This window comes from Aegilops tauschii, chromosome 5 (genome assembly GCF_002575655.3).
Source record: "Aegilops tauschii subsp. strangulata cultivar AL8/78 chromosome 5, Aet v6.0, whole genome shotgun sequence".
Taxonomy (NCBI): Eukaryota; Viridiplantae; Streptophyta; class Magnoliopsida; order Poales; family Poaceae; genus Aegilops; species Aegilops tauschii.
In genome coordinates, this window is record NC_053039.3 from 9,099,222 (window position 1) to 9,124,613 (window position 25,392).

General features: G+C 52.0%; 1 protein-coding gene across 1 annotated transcript in view; it reads right to left on the reverse strand.

The window, feature by feature from the left end:
* Window positions 1-344: 344 nt before the first annotated feature.
* LOC141022467 (uncharacterized) overlaps window positions 345-25,392 on the reverse strand; it is a 52,703-nt gene continuing 27,655 nt past the window's right edge. The window contains exons 3-4 of the mRNA XM_073498732.1: window positions 819-1,129; window positions 345-581 (exon numbers count right to left, since the gene is read on the reverse strand). Of these exons, the coding sequence (XP_073354833.1) occupies window positions 345-581; window positions 819-1,129 (548 nt within the window). The remainder of the gene's footprint in view (window positions 582-818; window positions 1,130-25,392) is intronic.

Sequence of the window (25,392 nt, forward strand, 5' to 3'; positions counted from 1 at the left end):
ACGACAGAAATTTAGGGCGTGCATCTAGGACGTGTTTGGTTGCCCACAAAATTGCAACCAGGTCTGTGGGATGCAACATCTTCTTAGTGTTGGGCTATTTGGTTCCTCGATTATACTGTTGGGTCTGTATAGCATGGTTCTTAAAGCACCCCTCAGCCTGGCTCGTTAAAAACGTTCGAATCGGCAGTTTCTAGCGAGTCAGCCCTGAGCGATACTTTGGAGCGCACTTCTGTGGTTCGCTGGGATTGTATTTGCACCTAATCACCTGTGCTTAATCGTGACTCTGTCTATTTCTTTCCCTCTCCCGATTCCCACCCACCCATCGCCGCCGCCCCATCTCTATGTCATCCAACCAACAACGGGCTCTCGCCGTCGCCGTTGCTCCTCCGCCGCGAGACGGAGGAGTACGACCGCAGGCAGGCGCTCCTCCGTCGCGGGCTGTCCTCCGGCTCCTCCGCCGCGGGCAGCTCCTCCGCCGGTGCCTCGAGCTCGCAGACAGCTCTCATGCCGGTCAAAAGAGAGCCGGAGGAGCTACCGCCGCTCCGCGCGGTGAAGAGGGAGCCGGAGGCGGAGCCAGAGCTCTATCGAAATCGTGAGCATCAACATGTAGGTTCCAGATCTAAACGGTAGTATCAGGGCCCTTAGCTAGTGTTCTTGAGAAATGACCGGGTCTGGCCCATTCCTCAAAATATGTTTTTACAGGATCCCTATCCACAGCAATTTTTACTTCTAGTTCCGGCGAACGAAAATCATTAAGTCCTCCTCTTTTCGGACAAGAAATACAAAGATACCGGGGCATCATTGGGCCGGGGAATTACCTCCCCCCGGCGGAGGCAGACGTCATGGAGGCCGCCGTCATCGCGTGCTCTGCGCGGGAGGAGGAGGCGGAGCAGCACCGTCGACGGGACGCCGACATCGACAGAATCTTCCTCAAGCAGGGGATCGCGGCGGCGCAGGAGTTCGCAGCCAACATGGAAGAGTGGCGCCTCGTAGCCAAGAAGCAAGACGAGGTCTACGTCGACTTCGTCTTCGACGACAAGGACTGAGCTCCTCCGCTGCCGCAGCGTCGCCGCCGCAATCCCCCCAGCTTCGGTGAGCCCAATTTTGTAATTAGGGTTTACGGTGTCGCCTGCTCCTCTAAGTATTAGTTGTAAAAATTCTACTTTATATGACTTTTTAAGATGATCAAGTGCTAGTAGTTCTACTGTACTAGTTTAATTTCTCGCGCGATTGTGTGATTTCAAATTTTGAGGGTTCGTATTCGGTTGCTATTCTGTCGCGGCTGTTTTCGGCCCATATGCGAAGATAGCCGCGAACTGTAAACGCGCTATAAGGGTTTGCGATATTAAGAGTCTGCTAGAGATGCTCTAATATTTCAATCAGAGTCTGTGCTAGCTCTTTCAGGTGCACCTAGTTCTTCTTCCAAAAGATGTTAAAAAAAGTTTTGAGCAGCACATAATTCTTCTTCTTCTAGGCACCAACTAGAAGTTCTCCTCTTTTTATAATTCCTTTCCGAGTTCTTGTTCGGGATGTAGGTCCTAGAAGTACCGGAAATGAGAGGGGGGCGGGGGGCATTGTTACATTTGTCAGCAAACCGAAGTATTCCCTCCGTGTAGTGTCAAAAAATGATCTTATATTATAGGATGGAGGAAGTACAAAATATAGTTAGGAAAAATGTCTGAAGATGGGAGCAGTAGAGGATCAATTACTTTTTTTAGATGACATGTACAGTTACTTGGCCTTTTAAGCCTAGATGCAGGTAAATCAACTTCACCATTTATACCTATAATATAATAAAGGGGCTATTGCTTCTCGTTGTACGTCACCGAAGATGCCCCCAAAATTACAAAATATTATATTACCCACTGATGCCACCTATAAGTGATAAAAAAATGTTTCACACAGGGGAATCACCACCTGGGCCGGCCTCTATAATGCGCTCTGCGCGCTGGGAGAAGACACAACACGCCTCTTTGGGCCCGCCCATGTTCCGGCGGCCTGTTTTATTAAATTTCTTTATTTTTTAACTGTTTCTGTTTTCATTTTTTTCTACCTTAAATAATTTGGGACTTCAAAAAAGTTCTGACAATTAAGAAAATAAGAATTTTGAAATAAGAGGTTTAATAAATCATAAAATGTTTGTGGATTCAAAAATTGTTTGCGAATTTGTAAACAAATGTTTGCTTCTTTAAAAAAGTTCAAAATATTGAAACCAAATGTTTGGGAAATCAAAAAATGTTCATGATTTAAAAAAAAATGGTATTAATTTTTTTAATGAAATTGAAGAAAATGCCGCCAATTTAAAAAATGTACATGAATGGAATATATCCTAAAAATTCAAAAATTGCTCTTGACTTAAAAAATATTTTATTCATTCATAAAATGATCGCTGATTCAAAAAAAAGATCATGCATTTCTGAAAATGTTCGTTAAATAAAAAAATTATGAATTTCAAAAGTTCCGCCAATTTCCAAAAAAAATGTCCGTCGGTTATAGAAATGTTCGCCGATTCAAGAAAATTGTTTAAAAGATGTTCAGAATCTCGATGTAGTTTTTATTATATTTGTGGTGTTTTAATCTTAGATGAAGTTTTATAGACCTAAATACTTTTCAAAAAAATAAAACTCCATCAGCTGTTCAATCTAGAGCCCGTAACAGGTCAAGGAAAGAGAGGGAGGGCCATTGATGCCATCGCCCCTGCATGTCGGAACGAGATCCTCTCAGGCCAGCCATAGTGGGGGTAATTTAGATAGTAACTTAACATATCCCGAGACAATTTTGCTTATGTGGCAAGTATTTAATGAGGAAAGAGGTGCTTGTGGTAACATAATATGTTACAGTAACATAGCGCTTCCCGAGGCAAAATAAGTCTATGAGCTAATAAATAAAATCATCTATGTCACTACTACTATATTACTTTGCACTATGGAGATAGTAACTTAGACTAATGTCATATGCATGACACTAGTATAAGTTACTACCCACTATGACCAGCCTCACATAGCTGATGCCTTGGGACGCGGCTTGAGCGTCCACCAGGCAAGTGGCCATGCCTCATTCGAGAGCCGCCTCGCGCCGCCGAAAAGCGTGTAGGTGCACAATATGTGTAATTTTCTTTGTTTCGGGGAAACAAAGCATGTGTCTTCTCAAGAATATGCAGATCGAGCACTAACTACAAAGGAGCGTGTAGGTATTCTTTAATACAATCTTCATTGTCTTTGGTCTGTTTTTAGTCTGGCACGCGCAGCAAACCTAATATTCCAGCCCATCTTCAATGGATCAGAAGCTAGCCTTTCTTCAGGTCTTTCCGGAAGGACAAGTAAATAAGATAAAGTTGGGGTGTTCCTCTGCCTCCTCTCCAAGGAAAGCTTAGGGTTCCTCTGTCTCCCGCCGGCATCATCGCCGGTCCGCTTCGTCTTCGGTGGACTTAGGGCCATGGCGGCGCGGTGGATCCCGGCCCTTGCCGGCGGGAGGGCTCTGTTTTTAGATGTTTCTTCAAGTTTTGTTAGGATTTTTGTCTTGCCCAGGAAGACGAGACAGCGGTGACTCTCTGAAGATGGAATAAGATCCTCCCCGCCTAGCCCTTGTTTCGGTGGTGTGCCTAACATCGTCGGTGGACGTGTGGAGGTGTGTCTCCGGCAAATCTATTCTTTGTGTATTTGCTCGGGTCTGGTTGTAGTTCGTCTACGTTTGTGTCTCTTCAGGTTGGATCCTTTCGATCTATGCTACCCTTCATCGGCGACGGTTGCCGTTCTGCTGCGCTGGTCCTATGGGGCCTTAGCACGACGACTTCCCGACTGTCTACTACAACAAGTCTTTCCGGGCTCCGGCGAGGGAGGGGCGATGACGATGCCGTGCCTTCGGCTCGCATCAATGTTTGTAGTCGTCGCTAGGTGGTCTACGGGCCTGAATTTAATTTTTTTTATTTCTGGTGTTCGCTGTCTTGTCATGATTGAAGATGAATAGATTCAAAGTTTTCTCGTAAAAAAAAAAGATAAAGTTGGGTTTCATTCCTAAAAAAAAGATAAAGCCGGGTTTGATCGTGTGCTCCCCTCGCAGGCAGGCCAACTCTTTGTAAATACTTTGTGTCCTCTTTTTTCTTTTTTCTTTTTTGCGAGGAAAAGGAAATTCATACATCAAGGGGCAGCCAAGTCTGCATTCCAAAGGTCGGGTACGTCATCTGGTCCTGAACGAAGTCACACCGCGGTGCGCTTCTTTATTCTACCATAATTTGCTAAAAAGTGACTAACAATGTTTTGTTCTCTTATAACTTGCTTGACTATGAATTCCCTCTGATCCTGAAAGAAGCAACGCTTTAATCTCCTGCACCATCATCACGTATGCGGATCTGTCCTCTCCCTGTTCGGTGGTCATCTTGACCAATTCTGAACAATCTGAATGAATCATAATAGGCAAAGATGACCATTGGATTGCTAATTGTTGAGTATAAGGATTATTAGAAAGTATATGATAGATTAGGATTTGGTCCCGCCTTGTCTTGTACTCTAAGTTGGTCTTTGTACTTCTATATAAATGCCCACGAGGCTCAAGCAATACAATGAACTATTTCATCAATCCTCTCTCTTCCTTCTAACATGGTATCAGCCTAATCATGATCCAAACCCTAGCCGCCGCCGCTTCCGCACCCGCGCGCCGCCCCTGGGGCGGTCGGCCTCCATGACCGCCGCCGGGGGCCGCGCCGCCCAAACCTAGGGTTCGTCCGCCGGCCGTGTTGGCCGGCTGCCCTAGAGAGTCTTTTTTCCCGATCTTTTGATCCGGGTTTTCTCGCTCTCGCCGGTCGCTTTGATCGGCGTCTACTTTTTGATTTTCCGGTCTATGTGATCTGGTTTGCGTCGCCCACCGCCGCCGTCGACCCCGTGCGCCACTACTCCAACACCGGCGCGATTGGTCGGCTTCTTCACCGACCCAGCGGCTTCGCGCGTCGTCCGCGCGTCTGCCCGTCGGTCGCCCCGACCCGGCGGCCTCGCGTCATGCGGCAGCCCTTTACCGCCGCCGTTCGCGTGACGGCCCGCCCGTCGATCTACGCCGGCCGTCACCGCCCTGCTCCGACCGGGACTCCTGCATCACCCCGACCCGGCGGCCTCGCGCCATGCGGCCGCCAATCATAGCCGCCCTGCCGCCCACCGCCGCCGGCTTCATCTCGGACTCCGCCGCCACCGCGCCTCCACCGAGCGGCGTCCCCGACCTCGCGGGCGATCGGATTGATCGCCCGCCCGCCGCCGCGATCCGCCTCATCTACGTCGTGCGACCGACCTAGCCCGTCGGTTGCCCGCACCTCCGCAGGCCCCGTGAAGACCGTCCCGATTTCAGCATGCCCCTCTACCGATCGAGCAATGGGCTGCCGCTGCGTCGCCCCGTCGGGCCACAGCGCCGCCGCCCCGTGGTTCTTCTTCCGGCTGCACCGACCCGCGTCACCGCTGCGTCGCCCCTTCGGGCCGTAGTACCGCGGCCCGCGGTCCACCGCCGCCCAGAGGCCGTCCGCTCCAGGTCGTCCCCGTGGCCGCACCGACCCTTGCGTCGCCACTGCGTCGCCCCGTCGGGTCGTACCGAGCGTGGCACGCGGTCGACGCCGCCGTCCCGAGGCCGTCCCCACGGTTGCACCGACCCGCGCTCCTCCGCCGCGCCGCCCCTTCGGGCTGTCGCGCCGCAGCCCGCGGTCCCTACCGCCGCCCCGAGGTCTTCCCGCCATCGCCCCGACCAGCCTGCCGCCGCCGCATCGCCCCTTCGGGCCGTAGCACCGCGGCCCGCGGTCCGCTCCGCCGTCACCGCGCGTCGACCTCCCCTGGTATGCGCCACGCCGTCTCCCTAGGCGCGGGAACGCCACCGTCCGCGCCGGTCTTCCACACGCTGTCAGGGTTCTTCGCCTACTTCGAGCACCGCCGCCGCACTCCTAACCTAGCCGTCGCCGCCGCCGTCGCTCTTCTTTGGCCGCCGCCGCCGCTACCTTCGTAGCCGCCACCGCCGCCCGTCCACCCCCTTCGTCTTCGTCCGCCTACGCATGCCCGGTGCTGGCAACACCGGTGCGTGCCTTCGTCCACGATGTGTCCCCGGGCTTGGCAAACCTGCCGCGACGCGTCGTCAACAACATTTTCTTCCCGACGCACCCCTACTTCGACACCACTGCGCCCATGCTAACTCGGCGCCCCCTTGCGCCCGCAGTTCCACGGCGACTTCCCCGACACCGGCTACCCCGACTCGACATCGACCACGGCATTCTTCGCTCCGCTACCTCGACCACGGCTCCACCACCCACGCTCTCGGCTACATCGACAAACGGCACAAAGGGCTACCGCCTTGCTTGAGCAACCTCGTCGGTTGTCACTCCAGCCACGACTCCGCGATGCGTCGGCCGTTACGACTGTGGGAGGGTGTCCGTTGGCTTGCCTTCGGATTCTTCTCCAGTCTCACCGTCTGCGTCGCTACCATTGTGACTGCGGGGGGATGTTGAGTATAAGGATTATTAGAAAGTATAGGATAGACTAGGATTTGGTCCCGCCTTGTCTTGTACTCCAAGTTGGTCTTTGTACTCCTATATAAATGCCCACGAGGCTCAAACAATACAATGTATTCCACCAATCCTCTCTCTCCCTTCTAACACTAATGATACACCTTCCAAGCATGCAGCAATTTCAGATTCCGAGGGCGAAGCACACTGCCGTAGCTCTTGGCAAGAAGAGAAAATAATTGCGCCATGATCATCTCTTAGCACCATCTTTGCACCCGCTGTTCTATCCTCTTGGGAAGCCATCAACGCTCAGCACCACCCAGCCCGCCGGAGAAGGCTCCCAAGCTAGGGACGCGAACTTGGTGCTCTCGGGTACCCGCGCATCTTATATATGGAAAAAAAATTGTAATTTAAAAAAAATTCAAAAAAAATTCAAATCTTTATTGGAATCAAACATGATCAGGTACTGTATTCGTAATAAAAGTTTGGACAAGAAATGGTTCATATTGACTTCACGGCAAAAAAGACAAGTTTATGACGACAATATAGCGTGTATAGTACTTGTATATAGTGTTTTTTGCTGAATCTTCGACCCAGGATGCAACGAAAGTCATTCTCTGACGAATCTTTTTATACTCATACAATACTTGATCATGTTTAATACCAAAAAAGATTTGGAATTTTTGGACTTTTTTTGAATTACTAAACTTTTTTTGCATATAGGGTGCGCTGGTACCCAGGTTCTCCTTCATATTTTTCCCCAAGCTAGCTTCTTCTTTTCCCAACGTACATGTGAAAAGGCAGTGTCCACGCCGATTGCTTGAAATACAAACTTATAATAAAGTTATGTATGTTGCTAAACCCGCACACCTCATTAATATTCTTTTACACCCACCCCCCCTCTTACATGCCATAAAGCAGAGTGCTCCCTCCGTTTTCTTTTACTCCACGTATTAGGTTTGTCTGAAGTCAAAAAATTCGTAGTTTGACCAAGTTTTCATAAACAAACTATTAACTTTTACTCCCTCCGTAAAGAAATATAAGATCGTTTAGATCACTAACAATAGTAAATCAATATAATTAGATCCATCCTGAAATATAATTTCATATACCATTATTTGGTATTGTAGATGTTAGTATAATTTAACATAATTCTGGTCAAACCTTATAAAGTTCGACTACTGTCGGAGTAAATGGCCACGGGTAGCCTAACCGACTGCCCCTGGTTCTTCTGAAAAAATTATCAGGCCTTCGGGCCCCAAGCACTCCAAGCATTGAGCCGCCTTCCCTGGCCGGCTACCTCTGAAGCCGACTCCCGGAAGGCGACCCAACCTCAGCAACCTCTCCCCGGGACGACTACGGGGTGGCCGACTCCAAGAAGCCGGCCAAGAAGGACGCCGACTCCAAGAAGCCGGCCGAGACCACAACCACTAAAGCTACTCCCACATAACAGCGACAAGACGGGGTGTGGCCACAGTGCGGCCCACTACCCCCGAAGCCCGAGGCGGGCATGGCTACAGGAGGCCGTACGGGACGGCCGTCTCCCGTGCGGCTCGGCACTGTAGCCATGCTAGCCTCAACGTCATCCACGACAGACTCCCGTACGGCCCACGGGCGGCGGGCCCCTCCAGCCAGAGAGAGGCGTAAAGGCGGCCCGGCCTTTCCCAGTCGGCCAAGGGCGTAGCCGGCCCCCAGAAGCCGGCTACTCCCTTCCTCGAAGCAGGAGCCCCATTAAGGAGACAAGACGAGGTAAGGCTACAGTGAGAGCCCCCGAGGCGGCCCACTGTAGCCACGCTTACCTCGACAAAGCCATCGTCATCAGAGGCGAGGCTACAGTAAGCAGCCGCCGACAAGACCCTAGGCGGTGGGGCCGGCCTGTCGACCAAGAAGCCGGCAGCCGGTGGGACCCACCAGCCGGCGGGACCCACCAGCCGGCGGGACCCAATTGCCGGCGGAGAAGCCGGCAAGCGTAGACACTGACGGCTGGGACCAGCTCCCAGTCGGATTACCATTGTACCCCCGGGGGGTAGGCCTATATAAACCCCCCGGAGCACCCATGCAAAGGGTTGGCTTCTAAGCATAACACACACACCATAGATAGAGAGAAGACAGAGCTAGCCTTGTTCTTCTTCTCCCTTGAACCAAACAGCTCTAGGAGCGATTGTAGCTACTTTCACTGATCTAGTGATCATGCGGAGACCCCGCAGAGCAGGACTAGGGGTGTTATCTCCTCGGAGAGCCCCGAACCTGGGTAAGATCCGCCGGCGTGCATGTCTTCGCCTCATCCCGTTTCCAGGCACCGGCGACGTCTTATTGGCACCCACACAGATAAGCTATCCGTTGGCATATGTCACACCAACCACCCGACATTTGGCGCCCACCGTGGGGCCAGGTGCACCGTCGTCCGGAGACCTGTTCTGGACGGGAACCCTTTTCCTCCCCCGCGAGCGCAGCCAGCCTGCTGCGCCCGACGGCGTTTGCCTCGACGCGCTGCAAGGCGTCGACGACGCCTGCGCAGCGAGCTGCCTCGCCGATCTGCTCGGCGAGACTCGCATCTCCGACGAGCCTGCGTCCGACGCAGGCACCGACTACCCCGAGAGCCGCCTCGTCAGCCTCCTCGACCAGCTTCATGTCTCCAGCGAGCCTGCTGTAGATGTGGAGTCGGTCGGCTCCACCGACCCGATCCTCATCGACTCCGACACAGCATCGCTTGACGCCTACCCCTCCGACGTGGTGGTCTTCGACGACCCCCTCCCTCGAGCTGACAGCGGCAGCAGCGCTGTCACCGAAGTGCTGGTCATCAGCGACGTCGCCAACTCGGGCGAGAACGCCCACGACGCCCTGCAAGCGGCGATGCACGACCTCTCCGTCCCCATCCCGGCCGAGGCCGGCGCCGAGACCCTGGAGGCACGCCGCCTTGCCCTCATCGCGGAGGGCTGGAAGATAGCCTCCATGAGACGCCTCACCGAGGCCCACCAGCGCGAAGTCGACCGCGCCGCCTTCGGCACGCCGCCGCCTAGCGGCCCGAGCCGAGCCGGCTTCGTCCAGAAGCGCGGCGCGGCCGTCGCCAGCATGCTGGGCGCAGATCGCCCCGTCTACGCCACCCCGCTCGAAAATCTGCGAGCCGCTCAGGCGGCCGCAGAAGAGCTCAATGGGCTGGGAGCCGACGAGCTCCCCTACATGACAAGACGGATCTAGCAGCTGATCGACGCGGCCGCAGAACGACACGAAGCCGGCGCCCGTGCTGATAGTCATCCCCCGCGCCGGGAGCACGCCGCGACGTCCCGCTCGCCGACTGCGAGCGGCGCGCGTCAGAAGAAAGACAAGGAGCCGGCTGCCAGCCGCAGCCGGACTCGCATTACCATCGAGCGCGACGCGGAAGGCCGCCCTCGAGCGGTTGAAAACCAAGGAAACCTGCCTCCTCCCCCGCCTCGAAGAGAAAGACGCCTCACTCCGCCGCCTATCACACACCCGACTCTTGGCGACCGACTCGGCCGCCGAGAAGGAGTCGGCGAGAACGACGCCCGCCACAGGATCGACCGCCTTGCTCGATCCTTGGCGTTAGAAGAAGAAGACGATGTCGGCCCGCCATGCTTTGGCCCCCGCATCCGCGATGAGCCCTTCCCTAAAGGGTTCTCGCTCCCCAGAGACACGCCCAAGTACAACGGCTCAGTGAAGCCGGAAGATTGGCTCATCGAGTACTCCACGGCCGTCAGCATAGCCAACGGCAATCGGCGCGTCGCCGTGAAGTACGTCCCCCTCATGCTGCAAGGCACGACGCGCACATGGCTCAACAGCCTCAAGCCCTACAGCATCAACAGTTGGCTGGACTTCACCGAAGTCTTCGTCCGCAACTTCACCAGCACCTACAAGCGGCCTCCCAAGCCTCGCCAGATCTCCCTCTGCGTCCAAGGGCCCAACGAGTCGACCCGCGACTACCTCACGCGATGGGCCGAGCTTCGCAACTCCTGCGAGGGGGTGCACGAGGTCCAGGTCATCGAGTACTTCACCGCCGGGTGCCGAGAGGGCACCCTCCTCAAGCACCGACTCCTCTGCGACGAGCCGGCTACCCTCGACGAGTTACTAGTCATCGCCGACAAGTACGCCACTGCCGACTCCTCGATGAACACCGAGCTCCGAGTAGACGCCTCGGGGAAGATGATTGATCCGGCTCCCAAGACGCCGGCTGGCGACCCTAATCGGCGCCCCTACCAGAACGACCACAAGCGCAAGGGCCCCATGCCGACTTCCTCCAGTCGGCAGGTGGCCACAGTTGAAGACGAGCAGCCCGAAGAACGGCCCGCTCCCAAGAAGAAGGGTGGCCGGCCGCCCTGGCAGCCGTCTTTCTCCTACGAACAAGCTCTTGACGCCCCCTGCAAGTTCCACAGCGGCGCGAAGCCGTCCAACCACACAACCCGGAAATGCCACTGGCTCACCCGCATCACCAAGGGCGAGGGGATGCCGCCGCCTCCGCCTCCCGGCCCGCCGCCTCCAGCCCCCCAGCAGCCGGCGGCTCGGCCGGCAGTCGGCGCCATCCAAGACGAATTCCCCGAAGAGCACGCCGCCTATGTCGTCTTCACTAGTCAAGCCGACAACAAGCGCAGCCGACGCCGACAGCACCAAGAAGCTAATGCAGTCGCCACTAGCACTCCCGAGTTCATGCACTGGTCAGAAAAGCCAATCAGCTGGAGCCAGGCCGACCACCCAGAGGTGATGCCTTCGCCTAGCTCCTATGCAATGGTCTTGGACGTCACCCTCGCGACGAAGAGGCGAGCTGCCAGATTTTCCCGCGTCCTGATAGACGGCGGAAGCAGTATCAACATACTGTACCGCGATACCATGGAGAAGCTGAACATCAAAGCGAAGCAGCTCATGCCGAGCCGCACCGTCTTCCATGGTATCGTCCCCGGCCTGTCTTGCTCTCCAATCGACAAGATCAAAATGGATGTTCTCTTCGGAGACAAAGATCATTTTCGCCGGGAAGCAATATGGTTCGAGGTAGTGGATTTGGAGAGCCCCTATCATGCACTGCTTGGCCGACCTGCTTTGGCCAAGTTCATGGTTGTGCCCCACTACGCCTACCTGAAGATGAAGATGCCGAGCTCGAAGGGGATCATCACGGTAGCCGGCGATTACAAGAAGTCCATCGAGTGCGCCATGGCCAGCAGCCGGTTGGCCGAGTCCCTCGTGGTGGCAGAAGAGAAGAAGATGTTGGAACGGGCTGTGGCCATGGCCGGCAAGCAGCCGGCCTTGTCCCCCAACCCCAAGGATTGTGATGCGCAGGGCTCCTTCCAGCCTGCCAAAGAGACGAAGAAGATACCTCTAGACCCGGAGAACCCAGAGAGGTTCGCTGTCATCGGGGCGAACTTGGACAGTAAATAGGAGGGCGAGCTCGTCGACTTCCTCCATGAGAATCGAGACATCTTCGCATGGTCCCCAAAGGACATGCCGGGTGTCCCGAAGGATTTCGCCGAGCACAAATTACATGTCCGAGCTGATGCGAAGCCGGTCAAGCAACCCCTCCGCCGACTGTCAGAAGAGAAGCGAAGAATCGTGGGAGAAGAGATAGCCCGGCTCCTTGCCGCTGGCTTTATCATGGAAGTGTTCTTTCCAGAGTGGCTTGCCAACCCAGTTCTGGTTCTGAAGAAGAATAACAAGTGGCGTATGTGTATAGACTACACCAGTCTGAACAAGGCTTGCCCAAAGGATCCGTTTGCTCTGCCACGGATTGACCAAGTGATAGACTCCACAGCCGGATGCGAGCTGTTAAGTTTTTTGGATGCATACTCAGGGTATCATCAGATCAAGTTGGACCCGGCTGACCGCCTGAAGACCGCCTTCATCACACCCTTTGGAGCTTTCTGCTACCTGACAATGACATTCGCCTTCAGAAATGCCGGTGCCACTTTTCAGCGTTGCATGCAGAAATGTCTCTTGAAACAACTCGGCAGAAATGCCCACGTCTATGTAGACGACATTGTGGTGAAGACAGAGAAGCGCGGTACCTTGCTGGAAGACCTGAAAGAAACATTCGCCAACTTGCGCCGATTCCAGATCAAGCTCAACCCTGAGAAGTGCGTGTTCGGAGTTCCAGCCGGCCAGTTGTTGTTGGGAATCGTAGCATAATTTTAAAATTTTCCTACGTTCACCAAGATGCATCTATGGAGTGTACTAGCAATGAGGGGAAGGGAGTGCATCTACATACCCTTGTAGATCGCGAGCGGAAGCGTTCCAATGAACATGGATGACGGAGTCGTACTCGCCGTGATCCAAATCACCGATGACCGAGTGCCGAACGGACGGCACCTCCGCGTTCAACACACGTACGGTGCAGCGACGTCTCCTCCTTCTTGATCCAGCAAGGGGGAAGGAGAGGTTGATGGAGATCTAGCAGCACGACGGCGTGGTGGTGGATGTAGCGGGTCTCGTGCAGAGCTTCGCCGAGCTTCTACGAGAGAGAGAGAGAGGTGTTGCAGGGGAGGAGGGAGGCGCCCAAGGCTGTTGTCTGCTGCCCTCCCTCCCCCCTTTATATAGGCCCCTGGGGGGTGCGCCAGCCCCAAGAGATGGGATCTCAAGGGGGGCGGCGGCCACAAGGGGGGAAGGGGTTGCCTTGCCCCCCAAGGCAAGGGGGAACTCCCCCTAGGGTTCCCAACCCTAGGCGCATGGGGGGAGGCCCAAGGGGGCGCCCCAGCCCACTAGGGGCTGGTTCCCTTCCACTTTCAGCCCACGGGGCCCTCCGGGACAGGTGACCCCACCCGGTGGACCCCCGGGACCCTTCCGGTGGTCCCGGTACAATACCGATAACCCCCGAAACATTCCCGGTGGCCGAAACTGGACTTCCTATATATAATTCTTCACCTCCGGACCATTCCGGAACCTCTCGTGACGTCCGGGATCTCATCCGGGACTCCAAAAAACTTTCGGGTTTCCGCATACATATATCTCTACAACCCTAGCGTCACCGGACCTTAAGTGTGTAGACCCTACGGGTTCGGGAGACATGCAGACATGACCGAGACGCCTCTCCGGTCAATAACCAACAGCGGGATCTGGATACCCATGTTGGCTCCCACATGTTCCACGATGATCTCATCGGATGAACCACGGTGTCGAGGATTCAATCAATCCCGTATACAATTCCCTTTGTCAATCGGTATGTTACTTGCCCGAGATTCGATCGTCGGTATCCCAATACCTTGTTCAATCTCGTTACCGGCAAGTCTCTTTACTCGTACCGCAATGCATGATCCCGTGACTAACGTCTTAGTCACATTGAGCTCATTATGATGATGCATTACCGAGTGGGCCCAGAGATACCTCTCCGTCATACGGAGTGACAAATCCCAGTCTCGATCCGTGCCAACCCAACAGACACTTTCGGAGATACCCGTAGTGCACCTTTATAGTCACCCAGTTACGTTGTGACGTGTGGCACACCCAAAGCACTCCTACGGTATCCGGGAGTTGCACGATCTCATGGTCTAAGGAAAAGATACTTGACATTGGAAAAGCTCTAGCAAACGAAACTACACGATCTTTTATGCTATGCTTAGGATTGGGTCTTGTCCATCACATCATTCTCCTAATGATGTGATCCCGTTATCAATGACATCCAATGTCCATAGTCACGAAACCATGACTATCTGTTGATCAACGAGCTAGTCAACTAGAGGCTTACTAGGGACACTTTGTGGTCTATGTATTCACACATGTATTACGATTTCCGGACAATACAATTATAGCATGAACAATAGACAATTACCATGAACAAAGAAATATAATAATAACAATTTATTATTGCCTCTAGGGCATATTTCCAACAGTCTCCCACTTGCACTAGAGTCAATAATCTAGTTACATTGTGATGAATCGAACACCCATTGCGTCCTGGTGTTGATCATGTTTTGCCCTAGGGAGAGGTTTAGTCAACGGATCTGCTACATTCAGGTCCGTATGTACTTTACAAATATCTATGTCTCCATTTTGAACACTTTCACGAATGGAGTTGAAGTGACGCTTGATATGCCTGGTCTTCCTGTGAAACCTGGGCTCCTTCGCAAGGGCAATAGCTCCAGTGTTGTCACAGAAGAGAGTCATTGGGCCCGACGCATTGGGAATCACCCCTAGGTCGGTAATGAACTCCTTCATCCAGACTGCTTCCTGTGCTGCCTCTGAGGCTGCCATGTACTCCGCTTCACATGTAGATCCCGCCACGACGCTTTGCTTTCAACTGCACCAGCTTACTGCTCCTCTATTCAAAATATACACGTATCCGGTCTGTGACTTCGAGTCATCCAGATCTGTGTCGAAGCTTGCGTCGACGTAACCCTTTACGACGAGCTCTTCGTCACCTCCATAAACGAGAAACATATCCTTAGTCCTCTTCAGGTACTTCAGGATATTCTTGACCGCTGTCCAGTGTTCCTTGCCGGGATTACTTTGGTACCTTCCTACCAAACTTACGGCAAGGTTTATATCAGGTCTGGTACACAGCATGGCATACATAATAGACCCTATGGCCGAGGCATAGGGGATGACACTCATCTGTTCTATATCTTCTGCCGTGGTCGGGCATTGAGCCGTGCTCAATTGCACACCTTGCAATACAGGCAAGAACCCCTTCTTGGACTGATCCATACTGAACTTCTTCAATATCTTGTCAAGGTATGTACTCTGTGAAAGACCAATGAGGCGTCCTGATCTATCTCTATAGATCTTGATGCCTAATATATAAGCAGCTTCTCCAAGGTCCTTCATTGAAAAACACTTATTCAAATAGGCCTTTATACTTTCCAAGAATTCTATATCATTTCCCATCAATAATATGTCATCCACATATAATATGAGAAATGCTACAGAGCTCCCACTCACTTTCTTGTAAACACAGGCTTCTCCATAAGTCTGTGTAAACCCAAACGCTTTGATCATCTCATCAAAGCGAATGTTCCAACTCCGAGATGCTTGCACCAGCCCATAGATTGAGCGCTGGAGCTTGCACACTTTGTTAGCATTCTTAGGATCGACAAAACCTTCCAGCTGCATCATATACAACTCTTCCTTAAGGAAGCCATTAAGGAATGCCGTTTTGACGTCCATCTGCCATATCTCATAATCATAGTATGCGGCAATTCCTAACATGATTCGAACGGACTTCAGCTTCGCTACGGGTGAGAAAGTCTCATCGTAGTCAACCCCTTGAACTTGTCGATAACCCTTAGCGACAAGTCGAGCTTTGTAGATGGTCACATTACCATCTGCGTCCGTCTTCTTCTTAAAGATCCATTTGTTTTCTATGGCTCGCCGCTCATCGGGCAAGTCAGTCAAAGTCCGTACTTTGTTTTCATACATGGATTCTATCTTGGATTTCATGGCTTCTAGCCATTTGTCGGAATCCGGGCCCGCCATCGCTTCTTCATAGTTCGAAGGTTCACCCTTGTCTAACAACATGATTTCCAGGACAGGGTTGCCGTACCACTCTGGTGCGGAACGTGTCCTTGTGGACCTACGAAGTTCAGCAACTTGATCTGAAGCTTCATGATCATCATCATTAACTTCCTCCCCAGTCGGTGTAGGCACCACAGGAACATTTTCCCGCGCTGCGCTACTTTCCGGTTCGGAAGGGGTGACTATCACCTCATCAAGTTCCACTTTCCTCCCACTCAATTCTTTCGAGAGAAACTCCTTCTCTAGAAAGGACCCGTTCTTGGCAACGAAGATCTTGCCTTCGGATCTGAGGTAGAAGGTATACCCAATAGTTTCCTTAGGGTATCCTATGAAGACGCATTTTTCCGATTTGGGTTCAAGCTTTTCAGGTTGATGTTTCTTGACATAAGCATCGCATCCCCAAACTTTTAGAAACGATAGCTTAGGTTTCTTCCCAAACCATAATTCATACGATGTCATCTCAACGGATTTAGACGGTGCCCTATTTAAAGTGAATGCGGCAGTCTCTAAAGCATAACCCCAAAATGAGAGCGGTAAATTGGTAAGAGACATCATAGATCGCACCATATCCAATAGAGTGCGATTACGACGTTCGGACACACCATTTCTCTGAGGTGTTCCAGGCGGCGTGAGTTGTGAAACTATTCCACATTTCCTTAAGTGTGTACCAAATTCGTGACTTAAATATTCTCCACCACGATCTGATCGTAAGAATTTTATTTTCTGTCACGTTGATTCTCGACTTCACTCTGAAATTCCTTGAACTTTTCAAAGGTTTCAGACTTGTGTTTAATTAGGTAGACATACCCATATCTACTTAAATCATCAGTGAGAGTGAGAACATAATGATATCCTCCGCGAGCCTCAACACTCATTGGACCACACACATCGGTATGTATGATTTCCAATAAGTTGGTTGCTCGCTCCATTGTTCCGGAGAACGGAGTCTTGGTCATCTTACCCATGAGGCATGGTTCGCACGTGTCAAATGATTCGTAATCAAGAGACTCCAAAAGTCCATCTGCATGGAGCTTCTTCATGCGCTTGACACCAATGTGACCAAGGCGGCAGTGCCACAAGTATGTGGGACTATCGTTATCAACTTTACATCTTTTGGTATTCACACTATGAACATGTGTAACATCACGTTCGAGATTCATCAAAAATAAACCATTGACCAGCGGGGCATGACCATAAAACATATCTCTCAAATAAATAGAACAACCATTATTCTCAGATTTAAATGAGTAGCCATCTCGAATTAAACAAGATCCAGATACAATGTTCATGCTCAAAGCTGGCACTAAATAACAATTATTGAGGTTTAAAACTAATCCCGTGGGTAGATGCAGAGGTAGCGTGCCAACGGCGATCACATCGACCTTGGAACCATTCCCGACGCGCATCGTCACCTCGTCCTTTGCTAGTCTCCGTTTATTCCGTAGTTCCTGCTTTGAGTTACAAATATGAACAATCGCACCGGTATCAAATACCCAGGAGCTACTACGAGTACTGGTAAGGTACACATCAATTACTTGTATATCACATATACCTTGGGTGTTGCCGGCCTTCTTCTTGCCCGCTAAATATTTGGGGCAGTTCCGCTTCCAGTGACCACTTCCCTTGCAATAAAAGCACTCAGTCTCGGGCTTGGGTCCATTCTTTGACTTCTTCCCGGTAACTGGTTTACCGGGCGCGGCAACTCCCTTGCCGTCCTTCTTGAAGTTCTTCTTACCCTTGCCCTTCTTGAACTTAGTGGTTTTATTCACCATCAACACTTGATGTTCTTTTCTGATCTCTACCTCAGCTGATTTCAGCATTGAATATACCTCGGGAATGGTCTTTTCCATCCCTGCATATTGTAGTTCATCACAAAGCTCTTGTAGCTTGGTGGAAGCGACTGGAGGATTCTGTCAATGACCGCGTCATCCGGGAGATTAACTCCCAGCTGAGACAAGCGGTTGTGCAACCCAGACATTCTGAGTATGTGCTCACTAACAGAACTGTTCTCCTCCATTTTACAGCTGAAGAACTTGTCGGAGACATCATATCTCTCGACCCGGGCATGAGCTTGAAAAACTAGTTTCAGCTCCTCGAACATCTCATATGCTCCATGTTTCTCAAAACGCTTTTGGAGACCGGGTTCTAAGCTGTAAAGCATGCCGCACTGAACGAGGGAGTAATCACCAGCACGCTGCTGCCAAGCGTTCATAACGTCTTGGTTCTCAGGGATTGGCGCTTCACCTAGCGGTGCTTCTAAGACATAATCTTTCTTGGCTGCTATGAGGATGATCCTCAGGTTCCGGACCCAGTCCGTATAGTTGCTGCCATCATCTTTTAGCTTGGTTTTCTCTAGGAACGCGTTGAAATTGAGGACAACGTGGGCCATTTGATCTACAATACATAGTGTAAAGATTTAGACTAAGTTCATGATAATTAAGTTCATATAATCAAATTATTTAATGAACTCCCACTCAGATAGACATCCCTCTAGTCATCTAAGTGAAACATGATCCGAATTCGACTAGGCCGTGTCCGATCATCACGTGAGACGGACTAGTCAAGATCGGTGAACATCTCCATGTTGATCGTATCTTCTATACGACTCATGCTCGACCTTTCGGTCCTCCGTGTTCCGAGGCCATGTCTGTACATGCTAGGCTCGTCAAGTGAACCTAAGTGTATTGCGTGTGTTCCGAGGCCATGTCTGTACATGCTAGGCTCGTCAACACCCGTTGTATTTGAACGTTAGAATCTATCACACCCGATCATCATGTGGTGCTTCGAAACAACGAACCTTCGCAACGGTGCACAGTTAGGGTGAACACTTTCTTGAAATTATTATAAGGGATCATCCTACTTGCTACCGTCGTTCTAAGCAAATAAGATGCAAAAACATGATAAACATCACATGCAATCAAATAGTGACATGATATGGCCAATATCATCATGCTCCTTTGATCTCCATCTTCGGGGCACCATGATCATCTTTGTCACCGGCATGACACCATGATCTCCATCATCATGATCTCCATCATTGTGTCTTCATGAAGTCGTCACGCCAACAATTACTTCTACTTCTATGGCTAACGCGTTTAGCAATAAAGTAAAGTAATTTACATGGCGTTTATTTAATGACACGCAGGTCATACAAAATAATAAAGACAACTCCTATGGCTCCTGCCGGTTGTCATACTCATCGACATGCAAGTCGTGATTCCTATTACAAGAATATGATCAATCTCATACATCACATATATCATTCATCACATCTTCTGGCCATATCACATCACATAGCACTTGCTGCAAAAACAAGTTAGACGTCCTCTAATTGTTGTTGCAAGTTTTTTACGTGGTTTGTAGGTTTCTAGCAAGAACGTTTCTTACCTACGTATGACCACAACGTGATTTGCCAATTTCTATTTACCCTTCATAAGGACCCTTTTCATCGAATCCGTTCCGACTAAAGTAGGAGAGACAGACACCCGCTAGCCACCTTATGCAACTTGTGCATGTCAGTCGGTGGAACCAGTCTCACGTAAGCGTACGTGTAAGGTCGGTCCGGGCCGCTTCATCCTACAATGCCGCCGAAACAAGAAACGACTAGTAGCGGCAAGAAGAATTGGCAAACTCAACGCCCACAACTGCTTTGTGTTCTACTCGTGCATAGTAACTACGCATAGGCTTGGCTCATGATGCCACTGTTGGGAATCGTAGCATAATTTTAAAATTTTCCTACGTTCACCAAGATGCATCTATGGAGTGTACTAGCAACGAGGGGAAGGGAGTGCATCTACATACCCTTGTAGATCGCGAGCGGAAGCGTTCCAATGAACGTGGATGACGGAGTCGTACTCGCCGTGATCCAAATCACCGATGACCGAGTGCCGAACGGACGGCACCTCCGCGTTCAACACACGTATGGTGCAGCGACGTCTCCTCCTTCTTGATCCAGCAAGGGGGAAGGAGAGGTTGATGGAGATCTAGCAGCACGACGGCGTGGTGGTGGATGTAGCGGGTCTCGTGCAGGGCTTCGCCGAGCTTCTACGAGAGAGAGAGAGGTGTTGCAGGGGAGGAGGGAGGCGCCCAAGGCTGTTGTCTGCTGCCCTCCCTCCCCCCCTTTATATAGGCCCCTGGGGGGGGGTGCGCCAGCCCCAAGAGATGGGATCTCAAGGGGGGCGGCGGCCACAAGGGGGGAAGGGGTTGCCTTGCCCCCCAAGGCAAGGGGGAACTCCCCCCCCCTAGGGTTCCCAACCCTAGGCGCATGGGGGGAGGCCCAAGGGGGGCGCCCCAGCCCACTAGGGGCTGGTTCCCTTCCACTTTCAGCCCACGGGGCCCTCCGGGACAGGTGGCCCCACCCGGTGGACCCCCGGGACCCTTCCGGTGGTCCCGGTACAATACCGATAACCCCCGAAACTTTCCCGGTGGCCGAAACTGGACTTCCTATATATAATTCTTCACCTCCGGACCATTCCGGAACCTCTCGTGACGTCCGGGATCTCATCCGGGACTCCGAACAACTTTCGGGTTTCCGCATACATATATCTCTACAACCCTAGCGTCACCGGACCTTAAGTGTGTAGACCCTACGGGTTCAGGAGACATGCAGACATGACCGAGACGCCTCTCCGGTCAATAACCAACAGCGGGATCTGGATACCCATGTTGGCTCCCACATGTTCCACGATGATCTCATCGGATGAACCACGGTGTCGAGGATTCAATCAATCCCGTATACAATTCCCTTTGTCAATCGGTATGTTACTTGCCCGAGATTCGATCGTCGGTATCCCAATACCTTGTTCAATCTTGTTACCGGCAAGTCTCTTTACTCGTACCGCAATGCATGATCCCGTGACTAACGTCTTAGTCACATTGAGCTCATTATGATGATGCATTACCGAGTGGGCCCAGAGATACCTCTCCGTCATACGGAGTGACAAATCCCAGTCTCGATCCGCGCCAACCCAACAGACACTTTCGGAGATACCCGTAGTGCACCTTTATAGTCACCCAGTTACGTTGTGACGTTTGGCACACCCAAAGCACTCCTACGGTATCCGGGAGCTGCATGATCTCATGGTCTAAGGAAAAGATACTTGACATTGGAAAAGCTCTAGCAAACGAAACTACACGATCTTTTATGCTATGCTTAGGATTGGGTCTTGTCCATCACATCATTCTCCTAATGATGTGATCCCGTTATCAATGACATCCAATGTCCATAGTCAGGAAACCATGACTATCTGTTGATCAACGAGCTAGTCAACTAGAGGCATACTAGGGACACTTTGTGGTCTATGTATTCACACATGTATTACGATTTCCGGACAATACAATTATAGCATGAACAATAGACAATTACCATGAACAAAGAAATATAATAATAACCATTTATTATTGCCTCTAGGGCATATTTCCAATAGTTGTTGGGCTTCCTGGTCTCCGAGCGCGGCATCGAATGCAACCCCGTCAAGATCAAGGCCATCGAGAGGATGGAGATTCCCACCAAGTTGCGAGATGTGCAGAAGTTCACTGGCTGCATAGCCTCCCTGAATCGTTTTATTAGCCGACTAGGAGAGAAGGCTCTCCCCCTGTACCGACTCATGAAGAAGTCCACTCACTTCGAGTGGAACGACCAAGCCGACCAAGCCTTCTATGAGTTGAAGAAAATGCTGACCATTCCGCCTGTCCTGGCTGCGCCGACTGAGAAGGAGCCCATGCTCCTCTACATCGCCGCGACTAGCCGAGTCGTCAGCACTGTTGTTGTGGTCCAGCGCCCGGAGGAAGGCCGAGCCCAGCTAGTCCAGAGGCCGGTGTACTATCTCAGTGAAGTGCTATCCAGCTCAAAGCAAAACTACCCGCACTACCAGAAGATGTGCTATGGGGTGTACTTCGCTGCCAAGAAACTGAAGCCCTACTTCCAAGAGCACCCCATCACGGTCGTGTGCACTGCCCCGCTCGCCGAGATCATAGGCAGCCGGGATGCATCCGGCCGGGTGGCTAAATGGGCCATTGCATTGGCGCCCTACACGATCTTCTATCAACCCCGCACCGCCATCAAGTCGCAAGCATTGGCCGACTTCCTCGTCGACTGGGCCGAGACCCAGTACCTACCGCCGGCTCCCGACTCTACCCATTGGCAGATGCACTTTGACGGGTCCAAGATGCGCACCGGCTTGGGAGTCGGCATCGTCCTCACCTCTCCCAAAGGTGACAAGCTCAAGTACACGCTGCAGATCCACTTCGCCGCCTCCAACAACGTAGCCGAGTACGAGGCGCTCGTACATGGGCTCCGGCTAGCCAAAGAACTCGGCATACGCCGGATCCTGTGCTACGGCGACTCAGACTTGGTGGTCCAGCAATCGTCTGGCGACTGGGACGCCAAGGACGCGAACATGGCGAGCTATCGATTTCTCGTCCACCAGATCAGCGGATACTTCGAGGGGTGCGAGTTCCTCCACGTGCCAAGGGCCGACAACGACCAAGCAGATGCCCTAGCACGGATCGGCTCCACCCGACAAGCCATACCGACTGGCGTCTCCCGCCAGCGCCTCCTCAAGCCGTCCATCAAGCCGTCTCCAGAGTCGGATTCCATCTTCGTACCGCCTGCGCCAGATACAGCCGGATCCGACTGGAGAAATCCCGCAGGCGGCACGGGGACTTCGACAACTGGCCCGGGGACTGCCGTAGTTGCACCCGGCCCGGGGACTGCAGCAGTCGGCCCGGGGACTGCAACGACACAAGAAGCGGTGGCTGACTCCAATTCAACACCACCCAACCCACCCACCCGAGTCATGGTGGCTACATTAACAGAAGAAGAAGTCACAGCTCCCTCATGGGCCCAGCCCATCCTCAAGTTCCTAGTCAGCAAAGAGCTGCCGGCTGATGAGATCTCAGCAAGACTAGTGCAACGACGAGCCGCAGCATACACAATAATCAACAGAGAACTTGTGAAGCGCAGCGTCACTGGAGTCTTCCAGCGTTGCGTCGAGCCAGAAAAAGGAGTGGCAATCCTCAAAGACATCCACCAAGGCGAATGCGGCCATCACGCAGCCTCAAGATCACTTGTGGCCAAGGCTTTCCGCCATGGTTTCTTCTGGCCGACTGCCTTGGAGGATGCTAAAGAAATAGTCAAGAGCTGCAGAGGATGCCAAGTTTTTAGCTCGAAGCAACACCTGCCGGCTTCTGCACTCAAGACCATTCCCCTCACCTGGCCTTTTGCCGTCTGGGGACTAGACATGGTGGGCCCTTTCAAGACAGCCCGCGACGGCTTGACGCATCTACTGGTCGCTGTGGACAAGTTCACAAAGTGGATCGAAGCAAAGCCAATTAAGAAGCTGAACGGGCCGACTGCCGTGACATTCATCACCGACATCACTACTCGGTACGGCGTGCCGCACAGCATCGTCACCGACAACGGCACGAACTTCGCCAAAGGAGCACTGGCACGTTTCTGCGCGACGCAGGGCATCTGACTGGACTTAGCGTTCGTTGCCCACCCGCAGTCAAACAGCCAGGTCGAGCGAGCAAATGGACTCATCCTCTCCGGCATCAAACCCCGACTGGTTGTACCACTGGAGCGATCGGCCGGCTGCTGGCTCGAAGAGCTGCCGGCTGTCCTCTAGAGTCTGCGCACTACACCCAATAAGTCAACCGGCTTCACTCCGTTTTTCCTCGTGTACGGTGCTGAGGCTGTCATCCCAACAGACATCGAGTTCGACTCGCCTCGGATCACCATGTACACGGAGGCGGAGGCCAAGGAAGCACGAGAAGACGGCGTCGACCTACTGGAAGAAGGCCGGCTGTTGGCACTCAGCCGGTCCGCCATCTACCAGCAAGGGCTGCGTCGCTACTACAACCGCAAGGTCAAGCCAAGATCCTTCCAAGAGGGCGACCTTGTGCTCCGGCTGATCCAGCGAACAGCCGGCCAGCACAAGCTCTCGGCCCCTTGGGAAGGCCCCTTCGTTGTCAGCAAGGCACTCGGCAACGACTCCTACTACTTGATCGACGCGCAAAAACCAAGAGCACGCAAGAGAGACGACTCCGGCAAGGAGTCGGAGCGACCATGGAACGCAAACCTCCTAAGACGATTTTACAGCTGAAAAGCAGTATGTATCACGCTACCCTTTTATATTAAGTACAAACCAACAGGCCCCCCGAACAGTACTCGGGGACTGCCTTTTATTTATCTATGAATGACGACTTACATATCCATGCACTACAGGAAACAGCTACTTTGCCGGCTGCCATGGCGGACGGCAAAGGCTCGAAAGGCGGACGGCAAAGACCTTTGCCGTCAGCCGCGGACGGCAAAAGGCTCCGGCAAAGAAGGCTATGGTAAACAGCTGCTTTGCCGTCTGCTTCCTGGCGGCGGACGGCAAAGGCTCTTTGCCGTCTGCGGCGGACGGCAAAGAGGGCGGACGGCAATATTTGCGCTGTCAGTCCGTTAAGTGGCTAACGGCAGACCTTTGCCGTCCGCCGCAGACGACAAAGAGCCTTTGGTCTTTGCCGTCCGCCTTATGATGTCATCTACACGTCACTAGATGGCAGGTTCTTTGCCGTCTGCCACTGATGGCAAAGTGCAGGTTCTTTGCCATCTGCCACAGATGGCAAAGTCTTTGCCGTCTGCCACTGTAGGCAAACTGACCAAATGGGTCAGCTCCCAGGAAGCACAGTTGGCTGCCACGTGGCTTCTTTGCCGTCCGCGGTAGACGGCAAAGGCTCTTTGCCGTCGGTGGCAGATGGCAAAGAGCCTGCATATTGTTTGTTTTTTCTGTTTTTTATTAAATCCCACAATTTGCAGCACATATCACATATATAAGTTTCATATCCAGCACATATCCAACACATATCTAGCACATAAGTTTCATATCACATATCACATCAGTTTCATCCATACACATTGTTCATACATAAGGAAGTTCCATCCATACACATTGTTCCATCCATATATATATTACAATGCAAAGTGTCATGAAGATAGCAAGCTAGATACAATGCAAAGTTTCATCAAAGGAAAAGCAAGCACTCCATCATAGCAAGCTAGCTTCCATCAAGTGAATGAAATCTGCAAAATGGTAAATAAGAAAGTTAGAAATAGGTGACTAGAACAAGAAGAAGACTAGAACAAGAAGAAGACTAGAACAAGAAGTATATGTCATTTATGAGCTAACTTAGGTGAAATGGATCATATATGAGCTAACTAAGTTGAAATGGGTTGTTTATGAGCTAACTTAGTTGAAATGGATCATTTATGAGCTAACTTAGTTGAAATGGGTCGTTTATGAGCTAACTAAGGTGAAGGGCATCGTTTTTGAGCTAAGTAAGGTGAAATGGGTCATTTTGGAGCTAACCTAGTTGAAATGGATCGTTTTTTAGCTAACTTAGTTGAAATGGATCGTTTTTTAGGTAACTAAGGTGAAGTGGATCGTTCTTTAGCTCACTTAGGTCAAATGGATCGTTTTTGAGCTAACTTAGTT